Below are 21,509 nucleotides of genomic sequence, written 5' to 3' on the forward strand. Positions count from 1 at the left end.
TATACTAGCAAAATAAAGAAATCTGATAATGCTAAATGTTGATAAGAATATCAAGCAATGGGAACTTTTATATGCAACTGGTGGGAATTTATAATAAATTGGCTCAGACACTTCAGGAAACAAATGGGTATGATATACTACTTTTGAACGTTTACATACTCTGCAACCCAGAAATCCTACTTTTGGGGAATATACCCCAGAAAAACACTGATGCGTGTGTACCAAGAGACATGAATAAGAGCATTCACAGCAACAGTGGCAGAATACTGAGGAAAATGAAATAGGAGAACTTAACTGATCATAGATGAGGCATATTGTGGTACATTCACACAAATATACAACCGTGGAAGTAAATGAACATGTATGAATTATAATGCAATAATCTAGTGAGTTGTAGAGAATTACATATTATGATGGAAGTTTTTTAAAGCTCAAAAAAGCTAAATAATAAATTATCTAGAGTACATTTATATATCATAAAATATATGGATTAGTTATAACATTGAATGAAAATAGTAAGTTGCAGAAGACTAGCGTATGACACCATTGACACCATTTTTGTAAAACTGTAAAATAAGCAAGGCTAAATATTTATTGTTTAGCAACACATAGAGATATATAGAGTTTTACAGGTAAAATTACCTATAAAAGTCAACAGCACATTGACATGGTAAATACGAAGTTCAAAATGGGATATCCCTGGCATGGAATAGAGAGCTGGGATGGCGGAGGGCCACACGGGAAGCTTCAATAGAATTTTTGATGTTTGCTTCATTCTCTAGGTGATGTGTTCACTGGTGTTCATCTTATCATGTTTTTAAATTGACAAGCATGTTACATATACACCACAGAATACTATGCAGCCATAAAAAATGATGAGTTCATGTCCTTTGTAGGGACATGGATGAAGCTGGAAACCATCATTCTCAGCAAACTGTCACAAGGACAAAAAACCAAACACCGCATGTTCTCACTCACAGGTGGGAATTGAACAATGAGAACACATGGACACAGGAAGGGGAACATCACACACTGGGGCCTGTTGTGGAGTGGGGGGAGTGGGGAGGGATAGCATTAGGAAATATACCTAATGTTAAATGACGAGTTAATGGGTGCAGCACACCAACATGGCACATGTATACATATGTAACAAACCTGCACGTTGTGCACATGTACCCTAAAACTTAAAGTATAATAAAAAAAAATTGACAAACATGTTGCATTATCTTCTTTTGTAGTATCAAATATTACATAATACAATTTTAATTAAATAAAAAAATTATACATATCATTATGTCTGCCAAGATGGCTATTCTTCCATCTCCTTCTTCCTTGAGTGCTCTTTTTTGCACTGTTGAATTGAATGAGGGTAGACCTGATAGAAGGAGAAAGTATTTTGTTTTTTGTTTTTGTTTTTGTTTTGAGACAGAGTCTTGCTGTGTCACCCAGGCTGGAGTGCAGTGGGGCAATCTTGGCTCTCTGCAACCTCTGCCTCCCAGGGTCAAGCGATTCTCCTGCCTCAGCCTCCTGGGTAACTGGGATTACAGGTGCACACCACCAGGCCTGGCTAATTTTTGTATTCTTAGTAGAGACGGGGTTTTACCATGTTGGCCAGGCTGTTCTCAAACTCCTGACCTCAGGTGATCCGCCCACCTCGGCCTTCCAAAGTGCTGGGATTACAGGCGTGAGCCACAGCGCCCAGCTGAGAAAGTGTTTTGTAAGATGAAATATGTGGCCGGGCGGGGTGGCTCAAGCCTGTAATCTCAGCACTTTGGGAGGCCAAGGCAGGTGGATCACGAGGTCAAGAGTTCGTGACCAGCCTGACCAACATGGTGAAACTTTGTCTCTGCTAAGAATACAAAAATTAGCTGGGCATGGTGGCGCATGCTTGTAATCCCAGCTACCCAGGAGGTTGAGGCAGGAGAATCGCTTGAACCCAGGAGCGGGAGGTTGCAGTGAGCTGAGATTTTCCCACTGCACTCCAGCCTGGGTGACAGAGCAAGATTCTGTCTGGAAAAAAAAAAAAGAAAAAGAAAAAGAAAGAAATATGCAAGTGCTGTCTGAACTCAGCTCAGAACTAATGCTCTTCCCAGACATGATCTTGCAAAAGTATTATAAAATGACAGAGTCAATTCTCCGTTACTCTCCATTACTCGCATTTCAATTTGGTGGCTCACTTTTCAGTGTGAATCCTGTCTTTAATACACACTGTTCAAGAGTGGATGCCAACTTCAAGTGGTTCCTGGCTGTCAAGGGCCTTCCCATTCCACTCCATAAAATGGAAGGGCCCACTGACATATTTTAATGGAAGGGTATAAAAAGCTTCTTTGTTTTAACATACATTAAACACTTGTTACCAAACATGTTGGAGGAATACAAAGTGACAGTTTGTGATACATTTAAGTAATTGTAATTCAGATTGGTTTCTCCCTATTACCACTTTCAGGGCAAGTGAGGCAAAAATCTAACTACCCTCACCATCCCGACTGCTATCCCAGCACTCCTGCGTAAACATTTACATCATTTCTAATTCCCACACCAAAGTCCTTCCTATCACCTACGTCTTGCTACTGTCAGGGACATAAGGAGGTTAGGGAGGTGAGTGGGTGGAGGTATGGGCAGGGACAGGGGTAGGGGTTTGAGCTGACATAGTACATACAACAGGAATTAAAGGAATCAGAATCACATTGCAGGTTGTGAAGTAGATAGAGTCTGTGTATTGAAGTTACACAGCTCTAAGTCTAAATCCTCAGCTCAGAAACTTTTTAGTTGGGTGACAGTTGACAAGTTACTAAACTTCTCAGAGCCTCAGCTTTCTTACCTATATAGGTGGTTAATAATATGTACATCCGAGGGCTGTAGTGAGAATTCAATTACATGTATAAGTTGTAAATACTCAGTATACACTCAAATATAGTGCTGTATTTGTATTGGGTGAATATGTGGAAATTAGGGAGTTCTATGCTTTTGATAGGGACAGGCCAATTTACTTGCTCATCCTTGAATGCAGGTTTCTTGACATTCCTTTTCACTGTTGAATCTATTTCCTGAGCCATTACAGCCACTGAACCAAAATCGGGCACAAGAGTTGACCTGTTTGTCATAATACCATCGAACCACATATTCACCACAGTTTCCAGGCTTCAAGGCTTCCAAACATCTAGGATCTAGAGTGAGAAAAGGAAAATGTGTCACGGATTTTTCTTATACTGAAGACATGAAAAATAAAAACTGTATAAAGTTATATAAATAAACTTTATTCTTCATGCACACTAACGAACCAAGAAAATATGGTTCTAAGTAAGTGAAAGAAGGATTCCCTAAAACCGAAAATATTTCCCTCACCACCTGAAACTCTGCTACTAGATATTAATTCTTTTGAAAACATGAAAGTTTTTGATCCTCATGAAACCACATTAAAAATGTTTATTTCCCTGAAAGCCTAAGTGAGACTTCATTGGCTAATACTTTTGTGGGGATTAGAAAGACAGGACTTCTTTCATTTACACTGAATTTGATTTACAATCAAATTAATATTTGGAATAAAAAATATTTCCATGTTCTGTACACATTTCCTCCCATTCTGTTCACAGAAGGCACCACTATGATCACATGCAATTGCCCACTATGAAAGGAAAACTTTAAGTTACAAAAAAAAAAAAAGTAAAATGAAGGACTGTCTTTATATTACAATTATATTTTTAAAAGAGCAGCTCTTGCAGGACACTAAAAACATGATACAACTTTCTAACGTCATATTGTCTTACTGTAGAAATACATCTACTATAAGAAAGCATAGGACAGCTGTAACAATAAAGCCACATTGTCCTAATAAGGTTCCTTTAATTATGGAACTCCTCATTTGCTAAATGCCTTTTTATTGTTTGGTACTCTGGAGTGCCTTGATTAGTATTTCCTACTTCAGGAAGTGATGCCAAGGTGGGAGAAGCCAAAAAACACACAAAAAATCCCCAAATAGATAATTGCTATCTGGGACTTATATGTGATAAACTTTATTTTGCAATAGCTAAACCAGCACTTTCTCTGCCTTAAACATTTTCCCAGATTTGGGGTATGCCTCGGTTCATTTATTTTCTAAAACTTACCTCTAAATCTACCTCTACTATGAAGACTCCCTAGAGCAAATGGAAATGAGCCATAGATTTCTACTACCTCTGCCCTTAAAAACAAAACCAAATAATGTATATTGTGTAATTCATTTTAAAGATAATCTAAACTTTTGAGCACAAAAATTGTCTCTCGTGTTCTGCAGAAAATATGTACATAATAATACATTTTCTATAGATATTAACTCCATAGAAAATATGTTAATGAATCAGAATCTAGATTTTAGCTTGTTTCTCTTTCCTGTGCAATAAAAGGATCACAAATTCAAATGCCTACATGTGTGAAGGGCACATGTAAGACAATAGGGAGCAGTACGGACTACGGTAAACAGGAGAATGTAATCCCCTCTAAAGGCATTCAAATTAAAATAATAAATAAGAACTTTGAAATTCTTCATAGACCAAATTTACTCCACAGTTTTCAAATTCTACATATAGTCCAGTGAAAACTATATTTTGTCCTGCTTGTTTAGAATCATAACATTTTCTCTCTGGGTAACCCTGTGCCTTCCTCACGTTGTAGATACTGTAGCAGATTGGCAGATCTCTCTTTCCTTTGTGCACCAAATATGCGCACAAGACTGTAGAATCAAAATGGGACTTGGAGTTCTGGTTTACCTACCCTCTGCCCCATCCACAGGGCTGCTGAGCAGTGGCCTGGGGGTGGTGGTGGCCTCAGATGAGGTAGTGGCAGGCAGATCATCAGCCCAGGTTGGCTCTGGAGCCTTATCATCTTCATCCTGGTCTCTGGTGACACTCAACTACACAAAAATATTCACATTTTGTGTTTCTGATAATATCAAGTAAAAAAAATACTAGTTTGCTTTTGGGAACATATAAGGACTAGTTCAGCCATGCTGTGTTTCCCTAGCTCTCTGATACTATTTCAAATAAAACTCAGGAAATAATGCCCCTCCTCCGTGTCATGCATCCCTGAATACTCAAGTTGTGGTGGGTGTATTTCTGTGTACACACACATATACGCACATACATACACACACGCAGCCCACCTCCAGGCACAGATTTTTGGGTGCTGGGACATCCAAAGCAGGTGTGAAAGATGCAAAGTTGAGAGGAGTTTATTTTCATTCTTAGCCACTGCTATGAGAAAATAACCACTCATTTCTTTAACATTTTTATGGCCTTTCTCCATTTCCTAACACTAGACGTCTTAACAATATATTCCAAAATATTTACCATGAACTCAGTCAATTTTGAGATTGGGAATTAGGGTAGCAGAAGACAATAACACAGCTGAAATAAAAACAATAGTGGCCACTTTTTGATTGCTTACCCAAATCTCAGCTGCAGACACCTTTGCCTGCTCTTTCTATTATCAGACCCCAGCTAATACCAAATGCTGTAGGATGCTTCACATATAAGATGCTCTAAGAAATGTTTGATATCTAAAGAACAAAGGATTTTTGTTTCAAAAGCAAATTTTCTGGACTAAAATTTCCAAGTTTCATCCAAATTTATGATATATAACGAAACAAGAAAGAAAGGCATTTTACTTTTTTAAAAAAATAGTGCCTTTATAGTAGAATGATTTATAATCCTTGGGTATAGACCCAGTAATGGGACTGCTGGGTCAAATGGTATTTCTGGTTCCAGATCCTTGAGGAATTGCCACACTGTCTTCCACAATGGTTGAACTAATTTACACTCCCACCAACTGTTTAAAAGTGTTCCTATTTCTCCACATCCTCTCCAGCATCTATTGTTTCCTGACTTTTTAATGATTGCCATTCTAACTGGCATGAAATGGTATCTCATTGTGGTTTTGATTTACATTTCTCTAATGACCAGTGATGATGAGCTTTTTTTCATGTTTGTTGGCTGCATAAATGTCTTCTTTTGAGAAGTATCTGTTCATATCCTTCGCCCATTTTTTGATAGAGTTTTTTCTTGTAAATTTGTTTAAGTTCTAGTATAAAGACACACGCACACATATGTTTATTGCAGCACTATTCACAATAGCAAAGACTTGGAACCAACCCAAATGCTCATCAATGATAGACTGGATAAAGAAAATGTGGCACATATACACCATGGAATACTATGCAGCCATAAAAAAATGAGTTCATGTCCTTTGCAGGGACATGGGTGAAGCTAGAAACCATCATTCTTAGCAAACTAACACAGGAACAGAAAACCAAACACCGCATGTTCTCACTCGTAAGTGGGAGTTGAACAATGAGAACACATGGACACAGGGAGGGGAACATCACACACTGGGGCCTGTCTGTGGGTGGGGGGCTAGGGGAAGGATAGCATTAGGAGAAATACCTAAAGTAGATTACAGGTTGATGAGTGCAGCAAACCACCATGGCACGTGTATACCTATGTAACAAACTTGCACATTCTGCACATGTATCCCAGAACTTAAAGTATAATAATAAAAAATCATGTCAGTCATTCTTGACAATTACCAGGAGCTAGACAAATCTTTTATGGGAATAATTATATTCTTTTTTCTTTTTCAAATTTTTCCTTGGATTCCAGCTGTATGCAATTGAATCAGTCATTCACCTGAGTCCTGACACTTGGTTATTTATCCTTGCAAGAGTTTCTCTTGTTTATTTGTTTGTTTGCATTTTTATTTATTTAAATAGTCAAATCTGTGACTGAGATAGTTTTTTATGCTTTTTTACCCAGGGATCCTGGTATGCTGTCATCATTAACTGCCCTCTGCCAGCTAAGCTGTTCTATTGCTTTTGATTTTTTGTGTGTGTGCATGCATACATACACACACAAGAGGGAAAAAGTAATTAGTACTATTACTCATGTATGCGTATTTTTTACAGTGATTTAATTACTATCAGGTGACTTAGAGCAAAGATTTCCATTTGGATTGGTCATTAGCCCTATATAAAGGGCACACAATTCAAATACAATAGGAAATTTTCACTGTCCCCTAAACACAACTTTTGGTACAAGTGGAGACAAAACTATGGATTACTTGAGGTTCCTCTTTCTTTCAGAATGATCCTGTATGCACATACAGCAATTTGAATGTGAACTTTTAAAAATAATCATTATACTAGAGAATTTAAAGCTAGAGGAAAACTCTCTTGGTCCCTTGTTTTCTTTTCTATTTTTTATAGAGATAGGGTCTCGCCGTGCTGCCCAGGCTGGTCTCAAACTCCTGGCTTCAAGTGATCCTCCACATTGGCCTCCTGAGCCCAGCACCGAGTCCCTTATTTTCCACTGGGGGGAATACAAAGCTATAAATGATTAAGAAACTTTCCAAAAGTTGTTGGTAAGCTAGTGACAAAACTTCAGGAAAAAAAGTACTGGTTTTTTTTTTGCCTGCATGTATTTGGTTTTAAGCAAGAAATAAAAGTTTGAGGAGTAAGTTTATCAAACATAAAAGCCAACTGACATTAGTCTACACTTCAGATATACGGTCTAGAAGGTGAGACTGTTCCATTGAAGAGGCGGGCTAAGCAGCACAGTTTTCTTCAAAGAATTAACTCAGCCTTTAAATCTTTACCTTGTTCAAGTCCTGAGTCCTCAAAAGTTATATTTTACCTCTTCTAAGCTTAGGAGTGTGTGTTTCCATTCTCAATCACATAATCATTTGGAAATTTTGATATCTGTTAACATTACCCCACAGATTCCAAGACAAGCAAAACTAACTTTAATAAATGAAAATGATTTCATCAATTTTCTGGCTCAGTGAGATGTCAGATTATTTCCACAAATGCGTAGTTATTATGGCTTGCTATTTTTATAATTTCCTTACCACAAAAGCAAGCATGTTAACTGAAAGGAATTTTAGAAAATGTGGATATCAAAAAAAAGAAAATAGAAATCAGAAGTAATTCTACCTCCTAAAGATAGTCATTTTTGGCATTCAGGTATATTTTTCCCTAGTCTTTTTTCTAGGTGCATATCCATTTTTTTTGTTGTTGTTGTTACAAAAAAATACTGTATGTTCAGTTTTCTATGCTCTGTGCTATTTTAAAAAATATACTATATTATGATCATTCTATATATTTCACCAGGACTCTATAACATTTATTATTATTATTATTATTTTGAAGACAGAGTCTCGCTCTGTTGCCCAGCACGATCTCGGCTCACTGCAACCTCCACCTCCCAGATTCAAGCAGTTCTCATGCCTCAGCCTCCCAAGTAGCTGATATTACAGATGTGAGCCACCACGCCCGGCCTCCTCCGCATTTTTATAACCTTGTCTTCCACTACTCCCAGAATATCTGGTCAGGACCCTTCATTCCTTCTTCCTCTCTATTCTGCCTCAGGCTCTCAATATCAACCCTTCCACCACAGCCTAGGAAAAGTTGGTCTCCATCCGCAAAACCTTCTCCAATAACCCAGTCAGTACTGATTCTCCCCTTCTAGATGATGCACAGTACCTTCTGACTCTTCTATACTCAGTGCTGATTGTGTAGAATTTAACCTTTAGTCCTATCCTATTGAAGAGTAACAGAATATGCCTCCCAAAATATGCCACTTTGGCACATTGATTATTTTGAACTGAAGGCAACTGAGAATCAGATATAAGCTCATTTGTCTAAATGCAGGACATACATTCGGAAAGGAATCCCTCCTCGGAAAATCAGGGTAATGACTCGAGAGGAGTCTAGACCCTTACTTAGCCCAGAGATACACCAGAGGACTCTACATAAAAAACTATTCACTAATCCTTATCTTCCATTAATTCACCCATATGTTTACCTTCCCACCTTCTGCTGCTGTAGAAAGTCCTTTCCCATTGTCGTCACTCCTCTAAGCTCTATTGTTCTTTCGTTAAGATGCTATATAAGACCAAGTTCTAACCACCTCTTTGAGCTACTCATCTCCATGCTCCTATGTGTATATGCTACATGTTAATAACTTCTGTGTGCTTTTCTATTGTTAATCTGTCTTTTGTCAGTCTAATTTACAAGGCCCTACCTAGCTAATAACCCTAAGATGGGTAGAGGAAAAAAAAATTTCCTCCCCTCCACTATCTTGTATAATTTCTTGTTTCCTATATATAAATTCCACTTCCCTGATAAGAGAAATTATCTTTTTTCTTTCTTTTCTTCTTTCTCTACCTCTTTTTTTCCATAGCATAGAATAGGCAAAAAGTATCCATTAAATAAATTCACAATGGGTTAATCTTTCTGTTACACTCGTCTTCAGGTTGAACTTAATAAGGATATGCAAAGAGCGAAAGAGAAAGAGATAAATTTGCATTATTTAATTCCTCTAGACTTTAACGTCATCATTTTTCAAATAAAAAAAATTAGGCCCTAACATGCCTTCCAACTCTAAAAGTTGGATTTAACCAACACAAACGACTGGCAGAATACACACCCAATTCACGACAGTGATTGCCTCTGGAGAGAGGAGGAAAAAGAGCCCTGGAGGGAAAAAGCTAGGACTTTACCTGAAGCAAGAGTGAATGAACAAATGGAAACATTGGTTACTTCCGGGTGGTGAGGACGCAGTCAAATGTTTGTTTCTATTCTTGTTAATAAATCTTAAATCTGAAAACACAAGCTTGCCTGTCAACTCTGCACATTTCTACTCCAGCCACACTGGCCTGCCTTGGAAAAGAAGGCTAGCTCCAGCTCTAAGCAGGGACACCATAGTAAAAGGCACAAACGAGTTGTCTAGGGACACCTGAGAGCCGACACCTGGAGTCCAGGGCTGCTCCGTGTAGCTGGACAAGCAGACGTGTTATCACCATTCTCTTTCAGCCTTTGAGCTGATCTTTAAGGGGAGGAAAACAGACTCAGTGCAGTGTCCCAAGAACATGTATGCATGAGCTAAGAAGGATTGCTGACCAGGTGCCACATCCAAAAGGTCTTTTGCTTTCTGATTTCCAAACATTTTCCTTGAATTTATTACCCAGAATTTTGCATATATTACAAAGTCTTCAAATCTGAACACATGTCTGCTCTGGATGAATGCTAATGATCATCTGCATTAGTGTTTGTGTTAAGACTTAGCATATTCCCAGGAGTGTGGGTCAAAATTTCTCCAATTTGGCTCTGGGGATTCTACAGCCAGCATCTTCAAATTGTCTGGCTTCTCAGGAGTCCTTCTTGATTGATTCTCCCCAAGAATCAAACACACTTCTTTGTCAGGTCTCTCTGCACTCAAATACTTAAACTGAAGGTTATTTATTTGCATTTTAAAGTTACTGGGGCCTTTAGGAACACCTTGAATTTGGGCTGCACCTCTCTGGATTCACTGTGGCTTTCATAAAGGGTGTAATGCAGGATTTTGTTCTGTTTAAACCTCTCATACATTAGTGCAGTAAAATAGCCTGCATTCTGGCTTTACCCAGTAAACATTTTTGACAGCTGTAATCATATACTTTTAGAACAGGAAGAACATTCTAGTAACATTCTTTTATTTTACAGATGAGAAAACTGAGACCTCAGGAAAATAGGTGATTCCCCTAACATCAGGCAGCTATGAGATTTCATTTCTAAGATGTCATTCATCATGAGATATACTATAAATTTTAAAATAGTTTTGAAAAAAGACCACACACATTAAATAGATGCATCCCAATTTCAGAAATAATAAAATAGAAAAACTACAGACTTTGGAGTCAAGAGAATAGTCCTTAGCTTCAGCAATGAGACCACAAGCCAGGTTTCCTGACTTCCAGGTCTAGAATATTTCTTCTAGATCAGTTAGCAATATGTTTATTATTTTTGTTTTTTTCCTCTTCCATAACACAGGTGCATGTTATATTCTGAGGGTAACAAGTCTATTATAAGCAATAAATAATACTTGTACAGCAACCTTCTGTAGTGATACTAATAATTAGTTGTTATGCAGGGTTTTATGAAGAATTTGAATGTTTTTCACGATCACGGTGAGAGAATGCTAATTTTATTTTTCGCTAAGAACATATTTTGGTAGAAAGAAGAAGAGGAAGGAAGGACAGAGTTAGGTGTCTTAAGGGAGTGACAGAAGGGACAACAGTGAAAAGGAAGAGACAACAAAAGGGAAATGGTACTTCTGAGATCGTTTACTAGCTTTGCAGTATTGCCTAGGGTAGGCTCAGGAAGGATCTGAGAATAGGAAGGTTGTAACAGATTCATTTTTTTTTAAATGTTTGGATACTGTAATTATACTTATTAAAGGTGGGTGTGCATGCACAGAGGCATAAATATGTTTTTGTATGTGTGTATGTGTATACTATGTGTGTGTGTGTGTGCACGTGCATGTCTGTGCAGTCAAGTGCTGCATAATGACATTTTGGTCAACCACACCACATACACGACAGTGGTCCCATCCGATTATAATACTGTATTTTTACCCTTTTCTATGGTTAGATATGCTTATATATATAAATACTTACCATTGTGTTACAGTTCCCTACAGTAGTACAGTGATATGCTGTGCAGGTTTGTAGCCTAGAAGCAATAGGCTAAACTATCTAGCCCAGGTGTGTAGTAGGCTATACTATCTAGATTTGTGTGAGTACGCTCTATGATGTTCACACAAAAACAAAATTGGCTAGCGAAACATTTCTCAGAAAGTGTCCCTATCATTAAACGATGCATGACTGTATGTCAAAGGTTTAATGTGAATAGAAATGCACGTTTGTTCAAACTAAATATCAATAAGGAAATAATTGTTTAAAAATTCAGTTTTGCATTGGTGCTTCTTTAAAAAGAGCCAGAATGAGAAAGCCTAGAGACAAGAGGCGCTATCCGAGAAGGTCAAGTTCATTGCAAGGTCCCACTATCTGGGTCAAAGTTCCCCTAGAGAGACCTAGCTGATGTTCAGTTTCCCTTCATGTGGCTCTTGGTGTTATAAATCCAGAGTATTTTGGTTGTATTTTTCTTATGTCCTCCCCTCCCCAGCTACTAGAAAGCTTCATATGTCCTAGTCTGTAATGTCATTTGTCTCTCAAGGCCATCAGGCTTCCTGGGATGGGATACAGAGGGATCTGTTCTTACTTTTCCTCATTACGTGTCATAACTGCCTTGGATGTCCCTCAGGCACCTCCACTTTACATGGTGCAAACTAAACTCACTATTTTCCTTTAAAAAAAAAAAACCACCCTGCCTTTTATATTCTCCATCTCAGTATATAGGGTTTCAATCCATCTCATCTCCATGCTAGAAACCTGATAGTCCTACCCAAACCCCTCCCTCTCCCTTACCTCCAATCCTTTCAATCACTATATCCTGTTAATTCCACCCTAGAAATGGCTTTTCAATCTGTGCCTCCTTTTTATTCCCAGTGCCCCTGCCTTCTTTCAGGGCCTCATTATCATTTTCCTGGACTATCACGCCTCATATCTCAGCCTCCAGTCTCCTCACCTCCTCCTCCTAGGTATGTTTCACACAGCAATCAGGGTTATTCTTTCTGTGAACCAAATATGACTATATGATTCTTGCTTTTAAAACTCCTCTGCTGTCTCTGCCTGCCTGGCCTATAGATGAAGTTCAAGCTCCTTGCCTTAATACATTAAGACATTTATAATTAGTCCTTAAATTACCTGTCCAGCTTTAGCTCTCATCACTCTGCCACCCACACCCTAGGCTACAATTAGACTGAATTTGTTCAACTTTCTTGAAATGCCACGGCGCTTTAAAGACTCCCTTTGCCTACTGTTTTTCTTTGTTTTTGTTTTTGTTTTTTTGCTAGGAATACCCTTCCCCCTGCCCTTCTCTTGAAAAACTCCTAGTTATTCTTAAAACTTGACTCAATGTCACCTCCTCTGTGATGCCTTATGTTATGAACTAAATGTTTATGTCCCTCCAAAAACCATACATTGAAACCTGAATCCCCAGTGTGATGGTATTTGAAGGTGGGGACTTTGGGAGGTGATTAGGTCATGAGGGTGGAGCCTTTATGAATGGGATCAATACCCTTATAAGAAGTGATGTGAGAGATGAGCTGTCTCTCAGCCATGTGAAGACATAACGAGAAGGTGGCTGTTCACAAGCCAGGAAGCAAGCCCTCACCAAACACCAGATTTTAGACTTCCCAACCTCCAGAACTGTGAAAAATAAATATTTGTTGTTTAAGACACTCAGTCTATGGTATTTTTGTTATGGCAGCCCCAACAGACTAAGACACTTTCCCATTACTCTTTCCTGAAATTAATTGCATCATCTGTGCTTCCTTCATAGCTCTGGCTAAAATTCGTAATGCATCTTGTACTTACCTCTCTCCCTGAAAGAATGTGAGCTTCTCTCAGGCAGGAGCCATGTCTTAAGAGCCACACCATCTATCACAGCAGTTAATAATCAATACATGCTATTGGAATTCATTGGTATTAATATAGCAAAAAATGTGATTCAGTGATTATAAGGAGGGCTCAGTTTAAGCATCAATTCCTGGACGAAACCTTAGCTTGCTCTTGTTTAGGAAGGCTTTAGAAAGGGATGTCAGTTGACTAGGAGAGGGACAAAGTGGTAAGTCACACAAACAGGAGAGGCCCCAGTAGCGGTCCATGCTCAGGAGGAGATAGACTGTGTCCATTATTGTCTGGAATTTACTTTAAAATGCACAATATAGATCAGGGTTGGCAAACCACTGTGGGCCAAATCTGAGTCACTATCTGTTCTTGTGAATAAGTTTCATCAGAACTTATTCATACTCATTCATTTAAGTATTATCTATGGCTATGTTTCTACTTCAAAGGCAGAGTTGAGTAATTGGAACAGAAATCAAATTACCTGAAAATCCAAAACTATTCAGTATATGGCCCTTTACAGAGTTTGCTGACACCTGGTATAGACCATGGAGTATAAATGTTTGTGTTAATTTCAATCTGCAATTTAGTAGAATCTATTGCCCTGACTGGAATTACCCATTTTGCAGTTGGTTACTATTTAATCAAATAGAAATATGTTAGAGGCCTTTCTGCACTTTTGTGAACAGGATACGAGAATCTAGTGAGTTCTATAGTCTGTGCCCTTAGGAATGGTATCCTAGGCCTGATTCCTGAACGGCCCTGAGTCCAACTACTGATCCGAATGTTCCTTAGGGCCTTAGTCTAAGTAGACTGTTAGCTGAATCCTGATGTTAGAACACTGTTGCACATGCTCATGATCACTCTTTCATGTACATGAAGGCTTCAGAAAACGGCAGTGCAAGGACTTTACTGAGCTTACAGAACAGGGGCATGACTGTTATGTGCCTGCTTGCCAGAGGATGTCCGTGGGGTTAACAGAAATTGATCTAGACTTGCCCAAGTTGCAACTTGGTGGAGAAGAGACTATAGCACTCATCGGTAACTATAAAAGGCTCCCCCATTTTCTCCTTAAAAAAACTAATATTTGCCCGTAATCTGATTGGCTGAAGTCAGTTCCCAGAAGCTTGCTATGAGGACAGTCACATTTGTTTCAATTGATTCAGGAGGTGGTTCTTCACATACTATGTGATTGAGGAGCTCTGAAACAGAGCATCTACTTTGCACCATATGCATATATAGCCTCCCTCACAGTCCTCACTCAGAGCACAGGAGGTGGAAGCCAAATGAGCAAACACATGGCTTGGAGTGTGGGAGAGTGGCCAGTTGGGCATATGCATATTTAGAAAAAACATGAGAGGGTACAAAGTGGGAAGCAGATGCACAGACGAAGAGGGAGAGTTGTGGCCTCGTATGAAAGGCACTGCACAGCATGGCAAGTAGGTGAATTCAGAGTGTTGTGTTAATCTGTTTCAGCATACATGGTTACTTTGATGGTGATAGGAGTATAATATAAAAATATTATCAGCAACATTTAATAAATACTTATAAAATATGTAAGTTTTAAAAAAATCCTACAAAACCTAATGCTATTTCAGAACTGGAAATCTAGAGTCAAGATACTAACATTTAGAGCCAAGGACCTAAAAATACATGTGCCTCAGCTGATTCTTGACAATGCAGGGCAGAATGATCTTTGATATGAAACAGAGAGAATACACCATTTTAAGCTCACAAAGTAAGTGAGACAGTTACTTACTGACTCAGAAATTTCTTTTTGAGGCTCTGGAGTAGATTGACTGAGTTCTTCCCCTGACATCCCAAATCCAGGTTGAGGTGATGATGAACCAAAAATTTGAACGAGATAGGAATCAAAATCCTCACAAATTTTTTGAAACAATTTTTGCTTCAGGGTGTCTTTTAAAAAAGAAGTAGAAAAGAGAGATCGTAGAAGCAATGAAACAATACTTAAAACTCATTTAAAAAGATCTGCACTCTCCTTAAAATATGTAATTTCCCATTCCTTGAAATCAACTGCTAAGTTAACGAACTTATAAAAGCATTTTTACATCCTGTGTAAGAGGTCATCTAAAATAATATATATGACACAAAGAGGCAAAAGAATGACTTTAATGTATGTTCACCCAAAGTGTCTCTGTTCAACGTGAATCACTCCTTGTCAAGAGCTAGCCTCACCCATAATAAGTTGAATTGGCAACTACCTCTGGTTTTAAGGATAGCAAATGGCCAGCCAGTTGCAAATATTCTTTACAGGCTGTAACAAATTACTAACTCCAGATATAATGATAAAGCTCTTCAAGGATTAAAATATAAGTTGGCTCTGAAATGTCTTTGGCTAGTCTAACACATTCACAGCCGGGTGAGATTGAACATATCAGATAAACAAACCCGCCAGTCAGCCAGCAGGGTACTGATGAAGTAGAACCCTAGGTTAGAAAGCTCTGGAGAAGGTGAGAAATAGCAAATGGAAAGTTTCTGAGAATGGTATGCTTTCCTTAGGGCCAGTGTGCTGGTACACGGAATAGGCAGGGCATGAGGCACTGATGGGCTGTGCCCAGCCACGTCAGACTCCACTCCCAGGTGGGTAAAGGAGGAAGGATGGAGCCAAACTGAAGCCTTTCACTTACTTCACAAACTTGCCAGGTACAGGCCTGCCAGAATGAATAATCGGTTTCCAAAGAATTGGGATAAATTTTATTATAAAGTCATACTGACCATAATTTAATCATAGCTTAAATTAGATCAATGTCCTAGGATGGCTCATTAGTATACATCAGTTAATGTGAAAGGATAAACTTAGCATAGAGAAGCCCATCAGATTAGCACTGGCTGTACAATAAATTCTATTTATTTTTTATTTATTTTTTGAGACAGAGTCTTGCTCTGTCGCCCAGGCTGGAGTGCAGTGGTGCAATCTCGGCTCACCGCAACCTCCGCCTCCCGGGTTCCAGCAATTCTCCTGCCTCAGCTTCCCGGGTAGCTGGGACTACAGGCACATGCCACCATGCCCAGCTAATTTTTGTATTTTTAGTAGAGACGAGGTTTCACCATGTTGGCCAGGCTGGCCTCTAACTCCTGACCTCGTGATCCACTGTGCCTGGCATTGTACAATGAATTTTAAAAGGTTGTTCTTTGGCTGGGCATGGTGGCTCATGCCTGTAATCCCGGCACTTTGGGAGGCCGAGGTGGGTGAATCATGAGGTCAGGAGATCAAAACCATCCTGGCTAACACAGTGAAACCCTATCTATACTAAAAATACAAAAAATTAGCCAGGCGTGGTGGCGCGCGCCTGTAGTCCCAGCTACTTGGGAGGCTGAGGCAGGAGAATCACTTGAACCCGGGAAGCAGAGGTTGCAGTGAGCTGAGATCACACCACAGCACTCCAGCATGGCGACAGAGTGAAACTCCGTCTCAAAATAAATAAATAAATAAATAAATAAAAGGTTGTTCTTTGAGATAAATTCCCGATATCAACCTGTTTATTCATCATTATCTGCTTTCATAAAAACAGAGAATAGAACATGCCCTCTAATTAATCCCAGTTACTTGCATTTCTCATCTCTTTAGATAACCATAACTTTTTTTTCGTTCGGCAGGTGCTTCTTAATTCATTTTGATTTCCTGACTGTTTTCTGCCTTGCTGTTGGCTTGCTCGATCCCTTATTTTAGTTAGGTAACTTTCTGAACATTAACCAATATTAGCAATACCCCCAAGTCCTATTCTTTCTCTCCATTCCTGTCTGTTGACCATGGACTCTAGTTAACTCCAAGGCCAACTCAGCATTTATTAACCCTTAATAAAGACAAGGGATTGTACCCTCCAAACTGAATGATATTAAACATTTTTAATCTTCTGGAGTTTACGTGTTACCGTTTAATGTTGGCCTAAGCCTTATTAACCTCCAGATTTTTCTATTTGGTCAGGACAAACCAGTGATATGGTACTTAGAGGAACAACATAAATGCCTTTCCCCTGGGCCAGATAGCCTTCCTTACCTTGCAGGGTAAAGAAATCGTCAAACTGGTAAACATGCTCTGGGTCAGTAGCAATTAGATTCATTTCTTTGTGGAATATTTCAAAGTTGGGATCATTTTTCTTCACCACCCCTATCACAAATATCTCCACATTGGTGTCACTGGCATTCTTCACCACCTCTGTCAGTTTCTCTTTATCACGAGAATCTGTCTGTCCATCAGTGATGACCAAGGCCACTTTTTTTACACCTGGCCTTGCATCTTCAAACATGTCGTTGGCTGCTTGCAGAGCAGTGGCTGTGTATGTGCCTTCCCCCAGATACTGCATGTTGTCCACAGCCAACTTGAAGTCATCCTTGCTGGAGAACTGCTTCAAATTAGCCACCTTCTCCACCTTATGGCTATAGTTGATTATGCCTATGCGGGCCGTGGCAAGGTCCAGAGCAACCCGGTCAGCCATAGTCTTCACGAAATTTTTAATGATCTGAAAGTTCTCTGGCCCCACGCTTTCTGAGCTGTCGATCACAAACACCAGCTCTAGTGGAGTCTCTTTGCATTTGGGCCCACAACCTAAAAGATGAATGTTGAGAGAGAAAAATTGTGGGAATGATTGACATCAGATTGTTGAGGGGAGGGGAGAAAAAGGCAATGATGAACCTGAGACCTAAACGATTCTCTTCCTTTTCTGTGATTGTGAAAATACCTGACAGCTGTCTCCATTCTGGTTTCTTTTTTTTTTTTTGAGACGGAGTCTCGCTGTCGCCCAGGTTGGAGTGCAGTGGCGCGATCTCGGCTCACTGCAGGCTCCGTCCCCTGGGATTCACGCCATTCTCCAGCCCCAGCCTCAGCCTCCCGAGTAGCTGGGACTACAGGTGCCCGCCACCTCGCCTGGCTAATTTTTTGTATTTTTAGTAGAGACGGGGTTTCACCGTGTTAGCCAAGATGGTCTCGATCTCCTGACCTCGTGATACGCCTGCCTCGGCCTCCCAAAGTGCTGGGATTACAGGCATGAGCCGCTGTGCCCGGCCCCTTCTGGTTTCTATACTTGACTCTTAAAAAAAAAAAAAAAATATATATATATATATACTTGGAAAAACACTGTAGTTGATAAAATAATAAATACTTATGTGCTCATTTCTTGGATTATAAAATAAAATATTTTTAAAAGAGTTAGCATGCCCTGTGGATGCCGTCCCAATGACATTCCTCTTCCTCTCCCAGAGAGGTAACCACCATCTGACATTTGCTCTTTATCATCCCACCATTGTATTTAATCTGAATCTGAAAGCTGATATTTCAGTCTTCAACCATAGCCTTATATGAAAATTGAAATTTGCTCACCAGACTGGCCAATGGATGAAGTAATGGGATGAAAAATTGTCATTGTGGTAGAAGGATTGGGACCTTAAATGTACACAGAACAGCTATCCCTAACTACTCTAGTTGATGTCTCCAGTCACCCACAATGACAACTATGGCAGCTTTCACGTTATCAAGGAGGCCAGCAGTACATCCATGCTATGAAAGCTTTTGAGGGGAGTAATCCCCGAGAACACTAGTCAATTAAAAAAAACCTTCCATTTAGGTTGATAAACAAACACTTAAAGCAGTTGCCAGAGTCATCGGGAAATATAAATTATCAGGATTTTGTTTCTTTATTCATATCTTCATGTTGTTCAACAAGCCTGCCACAGAAAACCATCAGGAAATCATGTGCTATTTTTATAGGGCTTCTAGAACCCAGAAGCCATGTCTAGATTGGTCTCTCACTAGAGAGACTCCCAGGCTGCTTCTTAGGCCCAGCAGTCTTTTAGGGAATAAGCTGGTTCTGGGATTCTCTGTACAGAAGGACAATATGCCTGCCTCTGACCACTTTAAACCCAGAAGATTCTCCCATCATTATTCCATTAGTCTCTTGTCTTTTGGCTAATTTCTTTACTTCCTCTTTCTGGTAATTCTAAGTCTACCATTCAGTCATGGAAGCATTTAGTAGTTGTGAAGCAAGGTGAATACCTGACTCTGTCCTCCCACCTTTGGGACTGAGTACAACTCAAAACTCTACTCAGAAAGAATTCATGGCTTCAGGAAAAACACAGACATTCTAATCACCAGCTAGGCTGGACTCAAATACCAGTTTGGCTCTTGTAGTCATATTTCCTTTGTTGAGTTTTTCGTCTCAGCTCAGGTAAATGTCACTGAATACAAACGAGCACTGTGCTAACAAAAGGCCCGGCTGCCTACGTACCCTAGGCTGGCACCTTCACATGCCTTAACCAGCCTGGGAAGATGATTTTATTTTCTTACATCAGGATTCCCACAGTCTCTCTTACTGCTTCCTTTCAGTTTCCATCGACTTTTCAAATGAGCTTCACATTTTCCCGCTAGCTATATAATATACATCTGGACGAACACATTCTCTCACCAGCACAGTACATAGTGGGGCTGATACTTTAAAGTGATGTTTTTTTCTTGATCAAATCTTACCACATATTTCTGTAATAAGTTTGATAATTTCTTCTTTCTAGGGGATAAAAAGAAAAATGTATTACTATAGGTATGACTGTAATATTTTTCCTATAGCCATAAAAGATATCTCATTACAGTCAGCATTGGACCATTTGGTTTAATCCTTCCACTGCAGAAAATAAAATAAACAACACAGAAGTCAAAAGCTGACTATAATAGACCATAACTAAAATGCGTTTGAGCTGTGAAACTTAACAGCTGAGACTTTTGGAATTCAAATTGCAACTGCAGCATTTATCAGCTGTGTGACCTCGGGCATTCGGTGCCCTAACAGTGTCTGTGTCTCAGGACTATGGTATGGATTAATCAATGTTATGCACACGTTAGCACAGGGTCTGGCAGCTTTAACATACCTACGGTGCTGTGGTGCTATATATACATTCAGTTATACAGTTTAAACCACATGTGCTGAGCAACCAAGACAAGCCCCAATGCCTACAGAGAATTCATTCTATGCTGTATTTTCTCTTCTTTTTCTGTACTAGTTCCTGATTTTTCAAGTCCTCTCTTCAGCTTCTTAACACTCTCACTTTGGCTCTTCTGTGACATTTCCCCATGTTCCTGAATGCCCTTTTCTTGTCCTGCTGCCCACGAGCTCCATCAGAAGGGCCTGAAATGAGCCGGGTACTAGAAATAAAGCTGCCAATGCCCTTCCCTGTGCAGTGTGTTTATAAGTAACTACAATGAGACTAGAGAAGGCAGGATTCTACATTTGCCAAACACTTGAAGCTAAAAGAGATGATTAACAGAAGGCTAGATCTCAACAGGAAGGACCAGTGGACCCAATCTAAGAAAATAAAGTTTAACAGGTGCAAAAGTAAAATTTTTAAGAACAAATCTATAATGTCAAATCGAGGTGGAGGTGATGTAGCCTGTAACATGGCTTAAAAGTAGAATATGTGGGGAATATTCATAGTATTTTAATTTAACTTTTTAAACTGTAAACTAAGTAAAAGCTAACGATTCCAAGTGGCTATTTAAAAAGAACATCTACTGCAGTGCTGAGTTATATAATACAATTCTACAAAATGAGAGTCAACAGTCTTCTTTTTTTCTAGGCCTTGTCATGCTTTTCCACATTTAAAAAGGCATTTTAAAAAATCCGAAACAAGAACATGTACAGAAAGGTAAAACGTATGTATTTATATATTTATATTAAGTATATCTAGAAAGGGGAAATATATGTATTTATATATTTATGTTTAATTTTTTATAAATGGAGAAAATACTATACACCAAGTTTTATGGTTATAATTTGTCACCTAATACTATATTATAATTCATTTTCCACATTATTAAGGATTCTGAAAAACTTGATTACTGAAATTGAATGTGCGGCCATTTAAAGGCTCTGTGATACACTCTCTCATACTGTACTTCAGAAAAGTTGTGGTAACTGACACCTCCAACAGCAGTATATAAGAAAATCTGTTTTATTTTAGCCACACAATACTACTGGCTATTATTATTATATCATCATTGTCAATTGGTAGAGCAAAATCTCTCATTGTTTTAAATTACACGAATTAAATTATTCATGAGGCTACATTTCATTTCATATGCATGTTTCCAGGTTGTATTCTCTTGTGCAATCTGTGTATGTTCTTTGTCTTATCTTTTTCTATGGGAATATTTGCTTTTTACTCACTTATAAGAGCAATGCATGTATCAA

General features: G+C 39.0%; 1 protein-coding gene across 5 annotated transcripts in view; it reads right to left on the bottom strand.

The window, feature by feature from the left end:
- Positions 1–569: 569 nt before the first annotated feature.
- The window catches only part of COL28A1 (collagen type XXVIII alpha 1 chain), a 177,025-nt gene continuing 156,085 nt past the window's right edge, over positions 570–21,509 (bottom strand). For 4 of the 5 annotated variants that reach the window (XM_063815224.1, XM_063815221.1, XM_016957075.4 and 1 more), the window contains 5 exons: positions 19,796–19,832; positions 17,333–17,881; positions 15,074–15,231; positions 4,750–4,888; positions 570–3,167 (listed from right to left, as the gene is read on the bottom strand). In XM_063815224.1, the coding sequence (XP_063671294.1) occupies positions 2,995–3,167; positions 4,750–4,888; positions 15,074–15,231; positions 17,333–17,881; positions 19,796–19,832 (1,056 nt within the window). In that variant the 3' untranslated portion in view covers positions 570–2,994. The remainder of the gene's footprint in view (positions 3,168–4,749; positions 4,889–15,073; positions 15,232–17,332; positions 17,882–19,795; positions 19,833–21,509) is intronic. The other variant, XM_063815223.1, reaches the window with a different exon arrangement.

This window comes from Pan troglodytes, chromosome 6 (assembly GCF_028858775.2).
Source record: "Pan troglodytes isolate AG18354 chromosome 6, NHGRI_mPanTro3-v2.0_pri, whole genome shotgun sequence".
NCBI classification, from domain to species: Eukaryota; Metazoa; Chordata; class Mammalia; order Primates; family Hominidae; genus Pan; species Pan troglodytes.